Consider the following 18,791-nt stretch of genomic DNA (forward strand, 5'->3'; position numbering starts at 1 on the left):
CCATAATTAACCTCTTTCTTCTCTGACCTCCAATGTACTTTACCTCCTTATCTTTTTTCTTTTTTTTTTTTAATCTTCATCCCTACGTACCTGGTGTTATAGCTATCAATTTACATGCACCCTCTTTAGTACTTTCCATGTGCAAACCTGTAATATCCTTGAATCAAGTCTGGCTCTTCATTGCGTCCTACTGAGACCATCCGTAACCACGTGCTATGTGCAGCCCAGTCTGGTGGTTCATCCTTTCTGTGACTTCTCACTCACCTTATTGCTCCTTTGCATAATGAGTGTCTATGGAAATACTTTAAACTCCAAAAGTAAATGGGATGAAAAAAAGGAAAAACACACACACAAAATGTGCAGCTGATTCCCAAATAACAGGTTCTTTTTTAAGAAGGAGCAATGAAAACAATATCTGGAGCGCAGTACCTTTATATCTGCTTACTACAGCTGCGTTGACACTAAGAGGCTCCTGAAAGGTGACAGTGAGTGATGTGCTGCTGGTTACCATGAGACAGACATTGACTGGCACCTCGGGAGCTCCTGGGACAGAAGGAAGAACACAAAGATCTTAACATAGCAAATCCTTTTCAAACAATGTTCCTGCCTCTTCAAAGGACACCCTAAAATGCACACTACAGAAGTATTTGTTTGTAGAGCCTAATAGCTTTTGCTTTTGAACATTTTCATTAGAAGTCTCGAAGGCTTTTATTTGTTGCCATCGTGGTCTTATTTGGGTATTAGAACATCTTCTGAAGGAGTAAATAACACCAGTTAAGCTTTCCCAAAGTATCCTGGAAACACAATAGGAGTTTGGGCTGGACTAGAAGAGAGGAGGATCTTACATTGTGAATAGAGACCTTTACATTTCATAAAGTACTTTCATGTAAGTCATCTCATTTGAGCTTTTTCACAACTCTGTGGGGGTAAAAAGGGCAAGTAACAGCATCCTACTTTTAGGATGAGGAAACTGCAGCCCAAAGAGGCCAGATGACTTGTTCTGGGACACAGTGCAGACACAGAGCTAGGGTGAAAGCTCAAGGTTTTGAACACCTAATTCTGGGCTCTTTCTAGCATGAATGCTAACTCACCTTGCTCTCATGCGGCCTCCTCCTACATTGGGTAGTGTTTTCTGAGAAAGAATTCATGGGTGAATGTTATGCTCACTAACTCAGGTTTTAAAGGACTCCTGAACACCCATAAGGTATTCCTCAACACCCAGAAGGTATTTCGTAATTTAGAAAATTACCAAAAAAAAAAAAAAAAAAGACATCATTTAGTATTAATCTGTCCTAAATGAGGCACAATAGCAAATATATTTATGAAAACAATTGCTGAATGTCATTAAACATTCCATGTATCAGCTTGGCTGAAGAGAGAGGTAATATTGAAAGCAACTGTCATTAATGTTGCTGAAGTTATTTGCTTCAGGAGAAAGGTTTATGTCTAGATTTGGTACACAGACACAATTTTCATTGCCTTTTGGTCTTTGTTTATATTACAACTAAGGTTCCTGCATCAGAGGATAATAATTTCTAAACTAATGATCTGGGCTTTCCCTTAAATCTAAAATTTCAAGTGTAATGTTTTTATTGTTTAAATGAAATCTCCTTTTAAAATGAGTTTTATGTTTCACAAGTGTTTGAATTTTGTATTTTCTTTTTTTACATCAGGGGCTGTACTAAGCAGTATTTTCCAGAGTATTATCCAGAAAGAAAGCTTTTCTTAAATTAACAGAAGAAACTGGTAAGGAGAATGGAAGTGTAGACAAAAGCATAATTCATGATTCAATTGACTGTCCTTCTCTGTTGCCTGTATTAAGTGAAGTCTGGTTTATAACCCTATATAAAAAATGCAGTAGAGAGTTGAAACAAATAGCTAAAACTTCAGCTTGAAGCAGAAACTGGACAAATAGGCAAACAAATATTTTTCCATCTCCACATCCCAAAATCTGGCCACTTAGGGCATCAGACCATCCAGGCATTAAGGCATAGAGGGTAGAAAGTGCTAGATGAGTGTGACATGGTGGAGGGAGGCCAGAAGCACTGAAGCCTCATGGCTGTGGTCAGAGAACCTATCAGGAGCCAGAAAATTAAGCAAGACAAAGATCCTTTTATAGCCCTTGCTCCAAATAGGCTGACAACGGCTATCCATGACCTTGTAGAGTTGCAAAAAAGCAGTAAAAGAAGACCTGGCTGTCTCAAACCAAGGTTCGGTCTGGTTAAATGTAGAAGTCGTCTACTTATACTCACTGGCATGCTCAAAGCCCGTTTTCATGCGTCTGTAGAGCCGACACCTCCACTCCCAAGCTTTCAGCTGTTTCTCTTTCTCTGTGTTGTCCAGACTGAATCCTTCATTTTCCACCTGGGCAGATAGTTCACTCACCCTCTCCTGGGCTTCCTGGACCAGAGTGTTGAGGTGCATTGCTCGGCTTTCCAGGCTGACAACTAAGTAAAGGAAAAGAAATGGGGTGACTACCTTTCTTCTGGGGAAATGCTGCTTCCTTGAGTCTATTATGGGTTTTAAAAAAATGCCGGGGGAAAGACAGTGAGATCCATGTTTAGTATTAACTATCTTATTATGACAAAGTCTAATTAGTGACATTTATAACTAGATTAAGTGGTACATTCAACAAATTAAAATATTCCCATTGCTCTCTGGTCCTCTTGTCATACCCACTCCCAAGTAGCTACTTCACACTGTTAATCAGGATTTCACCATCAAGTACCCAAGAGGACCATTTCTAATTCAGATTGCGCACATTTGTTTCTATGACCTTTAGAGGGACAAACACTTGGGAGGAAAAGCTCTTTAGGACTAGGAAAGCCATTGAAAAAGTTGTCCATGAAACATGTTGCATTCTGCCAAAATTGCTCAACCATGTTTGCTCATTTTTGTAGAACCTGATTCACATTTTCTGCTCTTATCACATTCTCCCCAGCTCACAGACATTTTTGTATGTATGTCTTAGAGGCATTTTATTTGCTGCTAACAAAGTGTTCCACCACTGCTAGCACAGCTGAGTTAGTGAATTTTGATGGCTAGACGACCTGGGTGTGATCAGATGTTGCTGTGTTCTCTTTGATGTGGTCCCATGTGTAGGGATGGTCGTCAGAGCTGCCTATCCCCAAGAGGGTAGTTTATACTAGCTCTTCTTGCCAAGGGAGGTCATAGAGCTTGATTTTTCTATTTTATCCAATATGTGATAGTGTCTATTTGATTTATATCATGTTGCTTACCCAACTCACCCTATGAGAGTGAATATTCGTTAATGATGGAATATTCTGTTAAGCTAGGAGGCTGCTTCCTGCAGTCTACTCACGGCCCTTACCCATGTGAGGGCTTGCCTAGGTGGTCACCTGCCCACTTTGGTGGAGCCACTCCTGGTTAGTGATAAAACAAGAGAAGACAGCCCCAGTATGAGCACGTGGCAAAGGATCACACACAAATAATGAGGTAAATCCGAACGAAGTTCTGCAGATCTGTTGCCAAAATGTGTTTGATACTTTCTGTGACCAAAACAATATTTCCCCCTGGTGGGTGGGTAGGTAGGGGAGGATCCAACCATTTCATTCTTCTAATTAAGGGGGAAAATGTTATGAAGATAACTCAAGTGAAAATTTGCTAGGTGTATTTTGAAATGGAAATTAGGTGGTTCTGTATTCATATTCTCTGTGTTCATAGGCATGTTTGTGTTAATTACAGGAAATGAGTACTAATTTATTATTGCCCCCGCTCACCATCAGTTTTAATTTATTTACAGATGAGGTCAATGAAAAATTAGTTGAGCCTTTTTTCTTTTTCTTTCTTTTGAAAGTTGCTGTTCAGAACACTCAGGACTCTGTTTTGCTACAGATTTGTCATGGTTCATGAATGTTGCTGTAGCAGTCAATCATGTACTCTAAATACCGTCACACTTTTTTTTTTTTTTTAAAGCCTCAGTCATGAGCCATGACAGAAAAATAAACAAATAAATATAAAGCTAAAAAACTCTTTCACTGAGCAGCTACACTATGCAGAATCCCCCTGGGAAGGCTAAAGGAGGCCAGAATAAATGATAATATAAGTGCTGTGGACGTAGGGAAGCAATGATGGTGTATGAACACGGAGGTTCTGCAGAAAAAAAATACACATACACACATGTGGGCGCATACTCCAGTGGAAAAATTGGCAATATTAGTAGCCTCAAGGTGCAATTTCCTGGAGCAGTGAGATTGACAAGTCAGTACTAAATGCTGTTAATTTAACTAACTTTAGATTAATGGTAGAGTCTGCTATGACTGAAGCCCTGAAACACAGTCTCATTATAGCCTTGCTGGGAAGGTCCTAAATATAGGCATTGACAGTTTAAAACAAATTCGTATACATTTGTGTATTTTTAGACATAGGTTAGGCGTCAGAGTTTGTGTCACAGTTTTCAGGTTGATTAATTGACCCAGTAACTGCACCCTCTACCCACTCCCCCCTCCTTCTTCCACTCCAAACTATAGAGAAAATGGGGGAATTGTCCTTGCTAAGTCATTCAGTGGGCTTTTTATTGTGAGCCTGATGTTTGAATTGCATGCATGCGTCAACACTTGGGTGATAGGCACATGATTTATAAAAATAAATTTTTCTAATACTATGAAACCCCCCTATTAATTTTTATACCCACAACAGTTATTACTGGTGTGAATTCCAGGTGGCATTTCAGATGGACAGCTTCTCTTTAGCTATGCTTGGCTCCCCCTGAAATTTTTCCTACTTTCCCTAGCATAACGCATTTTGTTTCTGCACTCATCTTTCCCTTTTCTACTAGGCTTTAGACTTGATGCTGTTTGAGTTGTAGTAGTAAAGGGACTTTACATCTTCAAGATAAAGCATTTTGCCTCTTCATAAACCAACAGGGAAGACTCAGAATTTTATAGCCAGGTGGGTCTTCCAAGATCATCTAGAATCCTGTGCTTCTTACACTGGAGTACCTAAACGCCAAGGCAATATGGTGGTGCCAGTACAGCGAGCATCCCTGAAGCCAAAGTTTGAAGTCTGAATATACGTAAGTCTTTGTCTTCCTATAGAATTGAATTTTATATGCAGATTTTGGTGAAAGCTCATTATTTAGAAATTAAAACACACACTTTCATTACGGAGGAGAATGGAGACTTTTCCAAAAAGTTGAAGATTACAAACAGAGAGATTTTACAGAAATCTCTCCTTTTCTTCAGGGTGGGTCCTCAGGTCCCCCCTGCGGATACTACTCACTTGCCTCTGTCATTAGAGGTATTTTCATGGGTAAGTTGACAGGCATTAACTGAGCCAGTGGTTTCCAACCATTTTACCAAGCATACCTTTTATTATTGCTTTTTTATCCAAATATTTTTTAAATTGCTTAATAAAACATTCTCTTTTTAAAGGTTGTTTGTTTATCAAAACAGCTGACTTAAAATCACTTTTATCTCTAATGTTAATGACCTATATAACTGCCAATAGAAGCATCTTTTCATTATGAGATAGTCAACACATCAAACTGGGTTGATATATTTTTTAAAAAAGCAAATACATATGATAATTATATTAGACTGTGTAGTTGTATCTTGAGTAATGGTGTGATAGGTTAGGTTTTTGGAACCCTTGGAAATTGTTCTGGGAGCCCCATTTCTATCTTTGTGACCTCAGGATGGGAACCATTTCAGTCCCTTCCTTTTGAAGATGAAGAAACCAAAACCCTTGGTAAGTGGGATGATTTATCCAAGATTTTCTTAAAAACCTTAAAAACTCAGTGAATTTCCTCTATACTAAACGGAATACAAATCAACTTCTTATCTATATATTGCAATTTTCTAATTGCTGTCTATTTGGCATGAGATTGGTCAACTCATTTTGGCTAGTTGATTGGTTATATGAGAGAAGAATTCTCCAGATGTTTATGGGTTTGGTGACTTAGAGATGAGAGAGCTAGAATAACAGCCAGCCAGGATTTTCTTAACACTTTGAACTTCCTGATTTATTGGAGAAAGTCTATGTCTATTTTATGATTGATTTTCCTACCCACCCTCTTCTCTTTTTCTTGGGTCCATTCCCCTCCCACTTCCATCCACTGGCTATTTTCCTCTTGAGTCCAGCACTCCTGATCTGTTTGCAAGGCTTGGCCTCTTCTCTCTTATTGCCATTAGTCCCTTCTCCAGCCAAGCAACTGTCGCTCCGAGCAGCCATCGCCAGCACAATAGTGGGTCAGTGAGTGTGTGGTGAGCAGACTGAGGGGGCAAGACAATGGAGCGGCTCCTGAAATAGGCTCCATGCTATTGTGGTGTTTAATTATCAACAGCATTTCTACCACCCAGTGCTTCTGAGTGGGTATTTGTTACAAGACTGCCCAGCTAATTAACTACAGGGTGGGGGTAGGGGTTAGGGCGGGAACTTGGTGTTCAAAGAATACAATTACAGTTACTGTTTAAATCCTGAGATAAATATCAAGGCCTGAATGGATTTTCTTCACCATCAGAATCCAACCTACAGATAGCCAACTACTTACTATACCTTAATTTCCCCTGTTGGTGAATTTGGGCCTGGTTGATAATTGCTTAAAGCTTGAAAATATACTGACGGTAAAATGTAAACTAATTTTAAATTTTAATTGAGTCTCCTAGGGAACAATTCATTTGGCTTGCTTGAAAAAATGGATACATTTGACCATTGCTGATAATATGCCATTTTTCAATTTAGCAACAACTTTTGTAATGTTATTAGCATTTTCCTCTTTTTATTGATGAGAAAAATCAGGCACCGAGACAATCATTTAATCTGTGTTAGAAGGATTCTTACAACCAACCTTAGATGCCTCTTCCTGTAGTACCCTTGGCCCTGCTGATTTCTTCTATGTGGGGAACTCAATGCTTACCAAGACAACCTAATCCATTTTCACACAACTCTGAATTTTAAGAAGTGCTTCCTTATCCTGAGCTGAAATCTTCTTTCCTTTTATTTCCAAGGTGGAGGCAATGTGGTACAGGGATGCTAGGGTCCTACAGAAACCCTGGTGGCGTAGTGGTTAAGAGTTTAGCTGCTAACCAAAAGGTGGGCAGTTCGAATCTACTAGGCTCTTCTCGGAAATCCTATGGGACAGTTCTACTCTGTCCTGTAGGATTGCTATGAGTCAGAATCCACTCGAAGGCAATGGCTTTCTGGATAAATCTATGAGTTGGAATTGACTCGACAACAACGAGCTTGGTTTACGCATAAAGCATAGTCCCTTACAAATGTGTGACCCTAACCAGTTATAAATGCTGCCATCTTGAGCCCAAGTGCCTCATCTGCATAATAATAGTGTTTGTTTCATACATTGCGATAAATTAGTGATAATCTACACAGAAGGCTCTCAATCAATGGATATTTGCATTATTGTTATTCTACACATTAGTCTTTGTTATATTTTTCAGAGTCACACAAAACTAAATCAAAATACTTGTTCTATAAAATAACATTTAAGTTCTTCTATCTCACACACACACACACACACACACACACACGTAATCTCTTTACGCCAGGTAGATATTTCCCATTCCAGCTACTGTTCAGAAATATAATATATACCAATAAGTGGTGTCAATTTCACCTCCACCTGTTATTTCAAAGGAGAAAAAAAGGTCACCAAGGTATAAACCTTGAATTGTAAGCCAATATCCTCTGGGCAACCAAGAATGGCAGTTAATAAAATTTATCTTTGTTGATCACAAGTGACAACCTTCTAAAAACTTCACAACCAACTTGTCTTAAAGTAGAAACATCAAAAGAAATAATACAGAACTATTCCAAGAATTAAATGTTTTAAATAAAAAACAAACAAAAAAAACCCTCATACCAGACAAAGTTAAACATAAGTTTCAATTTACCCATCTTGCTAAGGTTCAGGACTCACAACTCATTTTCGCTTCACTTAGGTCTCAACCTGTTACCTTACTGTCAGGTTTTCCCAAGGACTCTGCGAGGATAGCTCCAGAAAAGATTTGGAGATTAAGTATCTCACTTCATTAGAGTGAAACTTTCTTTTCCTAGAACTCAGTACACCCTGACATGCTTTTCTCAAATGTTCTTCCCTGCTATGCTCCAGCAAAACATGGACTCACAAAGTCCATGTTATGTAAGTTAGGTTGTAACTGGCAGTTCTTTAAGAAGCCAGAGACAGTGGCATGGAGGGCGACTTCCTGCCCAGGTCTGACCAACCTCAAAGGGCAAAATGGACATCTTCTCTGAAATGAACACAAAAAACACTTGAGCAAATTATTTAGAAAATCCAAAACAGACTACCCAATGACGTCACAGGGGGCTTAAGTATGAAACAAGATAACCATATCTTCTGCCAATATTTTCAGCGCCGTCCAATAGAAATATAATGTGAGCCACAGAACTTAAATTTCTTAGCAGCCACATCAAAAAAGTAAAAAGAAATAGGTGAAATTAATTCTATTAATATATTTTAGTTAACACAATGTATCTAAAGTATTATCATCTCAGCATGTAATCAACTTAACAATTATTAATGAAATATTTTATATTCTTCTTTTTTTCCATACTAAGCCTTCGAAACCCAGTGTGAATTTTACATTTACAGTACATCTCAATTTGGACTGCCACATTTTAAGTGCTCAATAGTTACATGGGTTGGAGGGTACAGTTTTAAAACATAAAATTCTACAAACTGTAAAAAGTGCTTGTATTGGGAGCAGTGTTTTGCAACATGAACTATACAACAGATGGGTAAAATATTTAAATTCTTTGCCAGTAACCCTTGGGTTGTTTTATTTTGTTTTTGAGAATTCTATTAGCTAACTTTTTTTTTTTTTTAAGAGCATTTATAATGTGCTAGATCAGGCGAGAAATATTTTTAAAGGATTATTCCATTTAATTCTCAACAATCCTAGATACGTGGTGTGGTAGCCAGCTTCTAAGAGGGTCCCCAATGATCCCTGTTGCCTAGTACTGACACCCTTGTGTAAACCTCTCCTACACTATACCAGGGTTGGTCTGTGTGATCAACAGAATTCAGCAGAAATGATAGTATGTCACTTCTAAGATTAGGTTATAAAAATACACTGTGGCTTCCATCTTGGTTGGTCTCTCTCTCTCTCATATTATTTGCTCTGGAGGAAAATAACTGCCATGTGGTGAAGCAACTCTTTGGAGAGGCCCACATAGTAAGGAACGGAGATGCCTCTTGCCAATAGCCACCTGAATAAGCTTGGAAGTAGACGCTCCAGCTCAATCAAGCGTTAAGGTGACAGCAACGTCATGGGAGATCCTGACCCAGAATTACCCCGCTAAAGTTGTGCTCAGATTCTGGACCCTTGGAAACTGTGAGATAATGTTTATTGTCTTCCACTGCTAAGTTTTGGGGGTAATTTGTTACACGGCAATGTTAGGTACAATTATTACCTACAGTTTACAAATAAAGAAACTGAGGCCCAGAGAGGTTAAGGCACTCGCCCATAGGTGGTATGTGATAGAGGTGGGATTTGGAGCCATAATTGACTCCAGAAACTTGATTCTTAGCTGCACAAAAAATAAAACCCCACTATTTACTCTCCATTTTTGTTTTTTGTGTGAAAACACATGGGAAAAGTCTGCGTACCCATAGCACTGATATCAATAGTTACGTTGGGGGAATTGAGGGTGGGGAACCTAGATTTTGTGTGGTGTGTGTGCATGCATGTATGCTGAATACGCTCTCAAAGGCAGCTTTAGCTTTATCTATAATGTGTTTTAATTTTTGACAGGGAGGATGTATTCTGTGTTGTGTGGATATTAAAAAATTAAAAACAAAAGAATGCAAAGACAATGATCAATGCTTGAAGAACAGATGACTAGAACTTAGGCTGTGGTCACCTTAAGTTTAAACAATTGTTTGGAAATATAAAAAAGAGAAAACGGCCAGTTCGCTTGATATTTAGTAAAATCATTACCTTCAAAAGAAACAATATGTTCAGACCCATCAAAAGAAGTAGCCGTGGAATTCATTCATTCAATTAAATATTTATTGAGTGCCTACTGTTTGCTGGGGATACAGTGTTGAATAGAAAAGACAAGGGTCCTGCTCTCATGGAACTTACATTCTAATGCAGGGGAGACAGAAAATAAGCAACTAAAAATAGAGAAAAATATCTTACAGTGATAATTGCTATGCAGAACATTAAAACAGAGTAATGTGATTGGAAAGTGACATTAGACCTTGGACTTGATGGCTGGGGCAAACCTATCTTGAGGATGTGACATTTAAGTTGAGATAAGAATGTTAAAAGGAGTTGGCCATGTAATGATCAAGATTAAAAGCATTCAACATTCCAAGCAGAGGGAACAGCTAGTACAAAGGCCCTATGGTAAGAATAGCTTGGCATGTGCAAGGAATGGAATGGAGGCTGGTGCGGCTGAAGCATTATGGGTGAGAGGCAGGCAGTGTAAGATCAGGTTAGACGGGCAGGCTTGTAAGTCAGGGTGAGGATTTAGACACCTATTTTAATGAAGCAGCTAAAAATATTTGGGAACTCATTCTGGAGACCTGCTGAGGGCTTGTTCTTTAATATTTAATGGCCTCCAATCTTTGTCCTTTGAGGGTGGATTTGATTTCAGGAAATGCTCTAAATCATTTGAGGCCGAGTCTGGTGAACATGGAGGGTGATGATGCTGACTAGTGCTGTTTTGGAACAAAAATCAGGTGTGACTCTAAGCAACGAGTCAGATTTTCTCATAAACTGGCTCTGAGGACAATTCCAAAAGTGTTTAGAGCAATGGCAGTACTGTTGGGGCAAGTGTGGGGCCTCCCATGAGGACCATGTTAAAGGATAACACTCGTTTGGATTGTAGACTTTCTGGTGTGTTTGTTTATATAAAGCCAGCCTCATTAGTTTATAGTCACACCTCTTAGACGTGGCCTGAACAAGCCCAACACCACCAAGCCTCCCTGAGAACCCCTGACTACTGCAGAAACTGGTGGGCATCCTGACAGGCTTGCTGAAATTTAACACTGATGTCTGCACCATACTCAGATGACCGCAACTCTGCAATCACGTTGTATAAAGTAACTGAACACAACTAATTCTGGATGACATTTCCTAGTTCCACAGGCATCACTGGAGAGACAGTGAAAGTAATGCAAAGGGAGGAGAGAGAAGGGAGAATACAGCTAAGGGAATGGACAGAAAGCCTAAAAATTAGGAGCATTCTACCATTTTCACTGGTCCATGTTGATAAACAGTGTAAAAATAAAAACAATCAGGCTGCGCCTGCAACCAAATTCCACAACAGTGCCTGGAAAACTAGTCCATTAGCCAAATTAACAACAACAACAAAAGGTACCCAAAGTATAAAGGTTTTTCTCATACATTTTGTGTGTGTGTGTGCGCGCGCGCTAAAATTTAATACTTCCAATTAATTCTCAGCCCCATAAGACCAGGTTATCAAGAGGACAAAACTTTCAACTGAAATTTTCTGAGTATCTACTACCTGCCAAGTACTAGTGTCAAAGAGATGAGACAAAATCCATGAGAGCAACCAGATTCACACATGGTTCCACTGCCACTAAGTTGATTCCGACTCATAGTGACCCTATAGGACAGAGTAGAACTGCTGATAGGGTTTCCAAGACTGTAAATCTTTATGGAAGCACAGCGCCACATCCTTCTCCCACAGAGCAGCTGGTGGGTTCAAACTGCAGACTTTTCGGCTAACAGCTAAGCACTTAACCAGTGTGCCACCACGGCTCCTTTCACACAGGGTAATTACCCATGAAGAGTTAGTTTCTTCACTGATTACTGTCTATGCCCTGGTGGCGTAGTGGTTAAGAGCTCGACTACTAACCAAAAGGTTGGCAGTTCAAATCCATCAGCCGCTCCTTGGAAAAACCCTATGGGGCAGTTCTACTCTGTCCTACAGGGTTGCTATGAGTTGGAACCGACTCGACAGCACCTAACAACAACAGCAATAACAATGGTGCCAAATAAATGGCAGCCTCAGAAAGGCAAGACCTTCATTGATGATTCAGCAAACCTCTTATGGAGCCTGTTCAACTGGGATTTGAGGGTGGGGCACAGCATGAGTTTGTCAGAATAAGGGAGAGATTAATGACTGGGGGCTTTTTAAAATAATTTATTTTTGTTGTTATTGTTGAGAACATAGCAGAACATACACCAATTCAACAGTTTCTACATGTACAATTCAGTGACATAAATTACACTCTTCGAGCTGTGCAACCATTCTCACCATCCTTTTCTGAGTTGTTCTCCACTGAAATAAACTCAACGCCCCTTAAGTTCCCTATTTAATCTTTCAAGTTGCTGTTGTTAATTTGATCCCATATAGATAGATCTTAAAAGAGCACAATGCTCAAGGCATTCTTTACAATTATGCTAAACTATTGTTTGGTTTCAAGAAGACTTCAGGGGATATTTTTGGTTTAAGGTTTAAAGATTATCTCAGGGCAATAGTTTCAGTGGTTTATCTAGCCTCCCTGGCTCCAGAAAGTCTGGATTCTATTGGAATTTAAAATTCTGTTCTGCATTTTCCCTCTTTTGATCAGGATTCTTCTATAAAATCTTTGATCAAAATGTTCAGTAGTGGTGGCTGGGGCTCCATCCAGTTCTTCTGGTCTCATGGCAAAGGATGCAGTTGTTCATGGAGGCAGTTAGCCACACATTCCATTTCCTCCTATTATTTCTGACTCTCCTCCCTCCTCTGTTGCTCTAGGTGAATACAGACCAATTGTTATACCTTGGATGGCCACTTGCAAGCTTTTAAGGCCACATGACTTGGGGCTTTTATATGTGAAGACAGTAAGTCCTTTCTCAAATAGCAGTCATTCAACTGAGCATGAGTCACGGCACGTGGAGTGTATAAAACAATCAGGAACATAGCCCTCAGGTGTCTTGAGTTTTCCTAGTTTTACTCCTTTCATATTCTGTGCTCATTTTCTGAGCTCAGGATGTCAGTCTGAGAGGAAGTACTTGGGAGTCCACTTCAACAGTGTCTGCTGTTTTCTTCTACAAAAACTAAAAAATCGAACCCTTTGCCATCGAGTCAATGCTGACTCATAGCGTCCTTATAGGACAGAGTAGAACTGCCCCATAGGGTTTCTAAGGGGGTGTCTTAGTCATCTAGTGCTGCTATGACAGAAATACCACAAGCGGATGGCTTTAACAAAGAGAAATTTATTCTCTCACAGTCTAGTAGGCTACAAGTCCAAATTCACGGGAAGTCTTTCTCTCTCTGTAGGCTTTCGAGGAAGGTCCTTGTCATCAATCTTCCCTTGGTCTAGGAGGTTCTCTCCGCAGGAACCTCAGGTCCAAAGGATATGTTCTGCTCCTGGCATTGCTTTCTTGGTGGTATAAGGTCCCCCCATCTCTCTGCTTGCTTCTCTCTTTTATATCTCAAAAGAGATTGGCTTAAGACACTATCTAATCTTGTAGATTTCATCAATATAACTGCTGCTAATCCATTTTATTACATCATAGTGATAGGATTTACAATACACAGGAGAATCACCTCAGATTACAAAATGGTAGATAATCATACAATACTGGGAATCACGACCTAGCCAAGTTGAGAGATATTTTTGGGGGACACAATTCAATCCATGACAGGAGGGGCTGGTGGATTTGAACTGCTGACCTTTTGGTTAGCAACCGAATGCTTATTACTTTGTACTTTACTAAAGGTAGGAAGAACAGAAAAAAGTCACGAAATAAAGATAGTGGATTCACCCAATGAGTAGGCCGAGGTTTTGCATATATTTAACCTCAGAGTAATGTGCAAGGTTGGGTGGCCACTTCTGGGGCTTTTCCTATGAATAAGGAAAGGTCCGTGGCTCAGTTTCAAGCCATGTTTTTAAAGAACACTTCCATATAGCTTTGCGATTGTGGGGATAAAGACTGGAAGGTGGACCTGTCCAATGGCTTAGGCGTTATGTCCCTAAACCCATCTGTGTCTTTGTGATTCCTGTTTCAAAATGGGGGCAATTACAGATGTCACTGAGGATTTCTTCTGAGTTTTGCTGGTATCCTTGGCTTGCATAGTGGAAAGAGTAGTGGACTAGTTTTCAGAAGGGAAGGGAAGAAAGAAAACTAACCTTGTTAGAAACCCTACACTCTACTTTGAAATACTTGACTGTCTTTAGGGTAGGGTCAGGAAAAGAAGAAGCTGAGCACACTCTGTGTGCCAATCAGGTTGCTAAAGTTTTTTCGAAAATACCAAAGCATTTAATACAGAAGATCTGGGTTCGAATTATGGCTCTACCACATAATAGTTTTGTACCTTTGAGTGAACTCTTTGACTTTTCTTATTCCACTTTTCTCATTGGTAAAAATGAGGAAGACAGCTCCCACCTCACTAGCCAGTTGTGAGGATCAAGTGAGATGATGCAGGTTAAAGCATTTTCGTATTGTGTAGAACACTCTAAGAACTTAAGGCATCAGCATTATTTTCTTCTCTTTTACCCTGCCTCTGTAGTTTCTGGGGAACAGTTTGTGGCAGGTATTTGCTCATTTGGTTCTGGCTGGCAGATTGTGGTTTTTCTCATGGGCCGGTTCATACTCATACACAGAAGCAATTCTGTTTCTTTTGCACTAGATGTATAAAATGAATTTAAAATCCCTGAAAACAAATTGTGTTGTTCTAACCTGGCTTTCTCCAACAGGAGTGGCACCTTAGTGCATAGAACAGAACAAAGAAATACACTGCAGGATTTTAACAAACAGTGCAGAGGGAAAGGCCCTCCATGTTGGTTATCTGGGAAGGCAGGACGTTTGTGCGAAGGAGCCCAGTCACTGGCATCCCACAGACTTGAGTCCCTGACATCTCTATTCATTTGCTAGATGTGTGAACTTCAGCCAATCACTTAAACTCTCAGAGTCACAAATTCCACATCTTCGAAGTGGAGTTAATAACATCATTCTGCAGGGTTAGTGTGAAGACCAGAGATTATCTATGTGGATAGTTCGTAAGTACCTAGTCAATACTCCTTTGCATTTTCTACACAAGTGTGAGTCTCTAGATGCTACTTTTCTCTTTGACTTCTTGGGTGGCCAAGGTGACTTAGATGTGGTATTTCCTGCAGGCTGAATCTTGGGTTTATCTCTTACTGTCTTTACAACTTTGTGATGATAACTTAGTTATCATTCCAGAGGGGACAAGGGAAACCCGGGATCTCTAAACAAATTTGCTTTTGGTTTAATTAGTATTTACAAATTGAGTTCTTTTATGGAGGTTTAAATACGCACAAAGGGGCTTTGGGAGGTTGGGGTCTTACTGTTTTCATGGAAAATGCAGAGTTCCTTGTAGCGTCTCAGGTAAGTAGGACTAATGTTTCATCTAGCCAGTGCGGGATGGCCGTGGCAAAATCTGGATGAATGGTCTCCTTGTTCCTATAGAATGGGGCTCAGTCTGCATTCTCCATGTTCAGACCCACTGATTCTTTCTCCACCCCTCTCCCACTGGATCTTTGGGACAGACATTATTGCAGAATAAATCTGAAGGCAGCAAAGAAGTGTTTTCGATTTCTTTCCACCCTTATTTGCCCATTCCTTCAAATCCGCCAGTTCCATTAAAAAAGGAGTGACACGTTGACTATGGAGCTCTTTTGGCAAGCCCAAACCCAACCGAATATCTTTGCTCTCTTTGGCATGGACGTGGTGAACTTAGCATTTTTAAAATAAAAGAGTTTTCTGATACAAGGACCGGCCTCTGTGCCTCGTGTAAGGGCCGTCTTTGGGTGGTGGTGGTTCTTGAAATTGAGGAGCAGGGATGTGGCCGCTAATTACAGATTTGCTTGCTTCTCTTTCAGCCTTCTGGGTCTCACCACTTGGAAGTAAGTGAATAAGCATTAGTGAAACTAACAGTTTGATGAGTTTACTTTTTTTCTTTTAGGAAACATAAAAGCCGTGCCTCAGAGCCATTTGTGGTCATTGGGTGAGAGAGTTTGCACCAAGGGGAATGTTAGGACCTACCTCGTGGTGAGGACTAAAGGAGTCAATGCATGGAAAATCTCAGAACAGGGCCTGACACAGAGTAAGTGCTGTATGATATTATCCCATCCACTCCTGGGGGGAGGGCTGTAAGGACTGTGAAAAACTTGCATTGAGAAGGTACTATCAGAGTCCCTGGGTGGTGCAAATGATTAAGGGCTCAGCCACTTACCAAAAGGTTGGCAGTTCAAATCCACCAAGAGAGGCTTTGAAAGAAAAGCCTGGCTATTTCCTTCTGAAAGGTCATAGTCATTGAAAACCCTATGGAGCACAGTTCTGAAACACGGGGGAGCTGTATCATGAGTCAGAACTGACTTGACAGCAACCGGTTTGGTTCACTGATAGCAAATACTACCAGTTCTACTTCAAAATGCATCCAGAAAGAAGCCAGTTACAAAAAACTGTATATTATATGATTCCATTTATATGAAATGTCCAAAGTAGACAAATCTAAAGAGACAGAAAGTAGATTAGTGGTTGCCCAAGGCTGGGAGGGGTGAAGGGTTGGCAGATGATAGCTAAAGGGTATGGGGTTTCTCTTTGGGGTGATGAAAATGTTATAAAATTGATTGCGGTGATGGCTGTACAACTCTGAGAATATACTAAAAACCATTAAATTGTACACTTTAAATGAATAAATTGAATGGTATGTGACTTATATCTTAATAATGTTACAAAAAAACGCATCTCCAGAGTTCTACCACTGCTCACCAGCGCTGTCACTACCACTCTAGTTTAAGCAACCAGCACCTCTCTCCTGAACCACTAAAATCGTCTCCCAATGGGTCTTTCTTAACACGCTTGGCTGCTAACTGAAAGGATGGAGGTTTGACTGCCCAGAGGTGCCTTGGAAGAAAGGCCTGGTGACCTACTTCCAAAAAATCAACCATTGAAAACCTGTGGAGCACAGTTCTACTCTGACGCACATGGGATCACCATGAGTCAGAATCAACTTGGCGGCGACTGATTTAGCAGATCTTCCTAATTTCACATTGCCCTGCCACTGTCTATTTGTAAAAGAGTGCTGTAGTGATCTTTTCAAATGTAAAGCAGAATATGTCATTCACCGCCTTAGGCTGCTTCACTGTCTTCCCGTTACACTACGAACAAAACTTAAGCATCTTACTATGGCCTGCGAGGCCCTGCATGATTGGTCCCAGTGACTTCTCTCTCAGCTATTACTCTTCCCTTTACTCCCTTTTCTTTACCCACACTGGCCTTCTTGTTCCTGAAACAGGCCAAGCTCATTCCTGCCTGCCTCGGAACCTTTCCACTTGCTGTTCACTCTGCCTAGAATTTACCTCCTCATCTTCCCAAGGCTCACTCCTTTATATTGTTTAGGACTCAGTTTAAATATCACTGCATCACAAAGGCTTTGCTTGCTTATCCTATTTTAAATTGTCCCCTCCTCATCAACCTCTAACTACTCATCCATTTCACTTTATTCATAGAAGTTATCACTATTTGAATGTATATATTAATTCATCGATTTACTTGTTTGGGGCCCTGGTGGCACAGTGGTTAGGAGTTATGGCTACTAACCAAAAGGTTGGCAGTTCAAATGCACCACTATGCCTTAGAAACCCTATGGGGCAGTTCTACGCTGTCCTATAGGGTCGCTAGGAGTCGGGACAGACTTGATGGCAATGGGTTTAGTTTATTTACTTTAGGAGTCTCCCTCACTAGCATGTAAGTTCTATAAGACTAGGGATTTTGTGTTGTTTTATCACTGCACTCCTAGGACCTACAGCAGTGCCTGGCACTTGGTGTTTATCGAACAAATGAATGAATGAATGAATATGGCCCCACAGTGACTGCAAGACACCAAGACATGAACACACACATGCTCATTCTTTTTCTAGTTGTACCGTCTATTCTATATCCTCACTTAGGCTATCTCACTTAATATTTTAAAGCTCAGGATAAATTCTTAGAAGAAAGTCCTTCGGAGGCTTCTTTCAATACCAATCAGTATATTCTATTTAGAATGAACATTGATGCTTAGCCTGATAAACACCATATTTTTTTATTTACATAAAAGTCCTTAAAACTAAGCCAATGCTTAGTCAGACATTCCTGCTCTGAAGACCAACAAAAGCTATTTTGGTGGCATAAAGCTGGTGTCTAGTTTTAATAGTATGTAAGTTTATTCTCAGGTTTACTTACAGTGTGGACTTTCTCGGGCCCCTGTCCTCAGAAGAATCCTAGCAATGGGCACATTGTTTGTCATGATGGCAATATCCAGGGGCGTCAACCCCTCACTGTTCGGCGTGTTGAGATCCAGTTCTTCTGGTGTGTACTGATACAGAAGGATCTGCACAGCATCCATGTCCTGCTGCTCCACTGCCTCAAACATGGCTTCATTACCCTGGAAGTTCTGGAGGGGAAGGACAAAAGCACAGTTTCATAAAGCAGTATGTCTTTGTAGCTTAGCGATTCTGAATTTTAGAGACTGCTTCAGTGACTGCATTCCCACTTTATAAGTGACATAACTACAATATATCCCAGGTTCCCCAAAGTAAATTCTGTGTTGGACCTTCTCTCCATCATTTCTAATGGGCATTGAATAGATCTGTACATTTAGATGCCCTTAAACAATAGAGTAGAACACAGCTAGTCTATAAATAAGAACAAACAAATCAGCTTTTTCCAAACCTATGTTCTGTGGAATACTGTTCTAATAGGTCACTAAAAGGTGTTCAATGAAGAAAGCAGCATGCGGGCAAATAAATTAGGTGAATATTGGATTACACCAAGTTATCCCATTACTTTACTGTAGGGGCTCTTAGAAACTTCAGTAATTTTAAC

At 40.1% G+C, this 18,791-nt stretch overlaps 1 protein-coding gene across 1 annotated transcript in view; it reads right to left on the reverse strand.

Moving 5' to 3' along the window:
* Positions 1–18,791, reverse strand: part of ANKFN1 (ankyrin repeat and fibronectin type III domain containing 1) — a 185,304-nt gene that overhangs the window by 140,235 nt on the left and 26,278 nt on the right. Inside the window, exons 3-5 of the mRNA XM_004377902.1 lie at positions 18,150–18,360; positions 2,253–2,447; positions 430–543 (exon numbers count right to left, since the gene is read on the reverse strand). Coding sequence (XP_004377959.1) covers positions 430–543; positions 2,253–2,447; positions 18,150–18,360 — 520 coding nt within the window. The remainder of the gene's footprint in view (positions 1–429; positions 544–2,252; positions 2,448–18,149; positions 18,361–18,791) is intronic.

This window comes from Trichechus manatus, unplaced genomic scaffold, assembly GCF_000243295.1.
Source record: "Trichechus manatus latirostris isolate Lorelei unplaced genomic scaffold, TriManLat1.0 scaffold00054, whole genome shotgun sequence".
In the NCBI taxonomy this organism is placed as follows: Eukaryota; Metazoa; Chordata; class Mammalia; order Sirenia; family Trichechidae; genus Trichechus; species Trichechus manatus.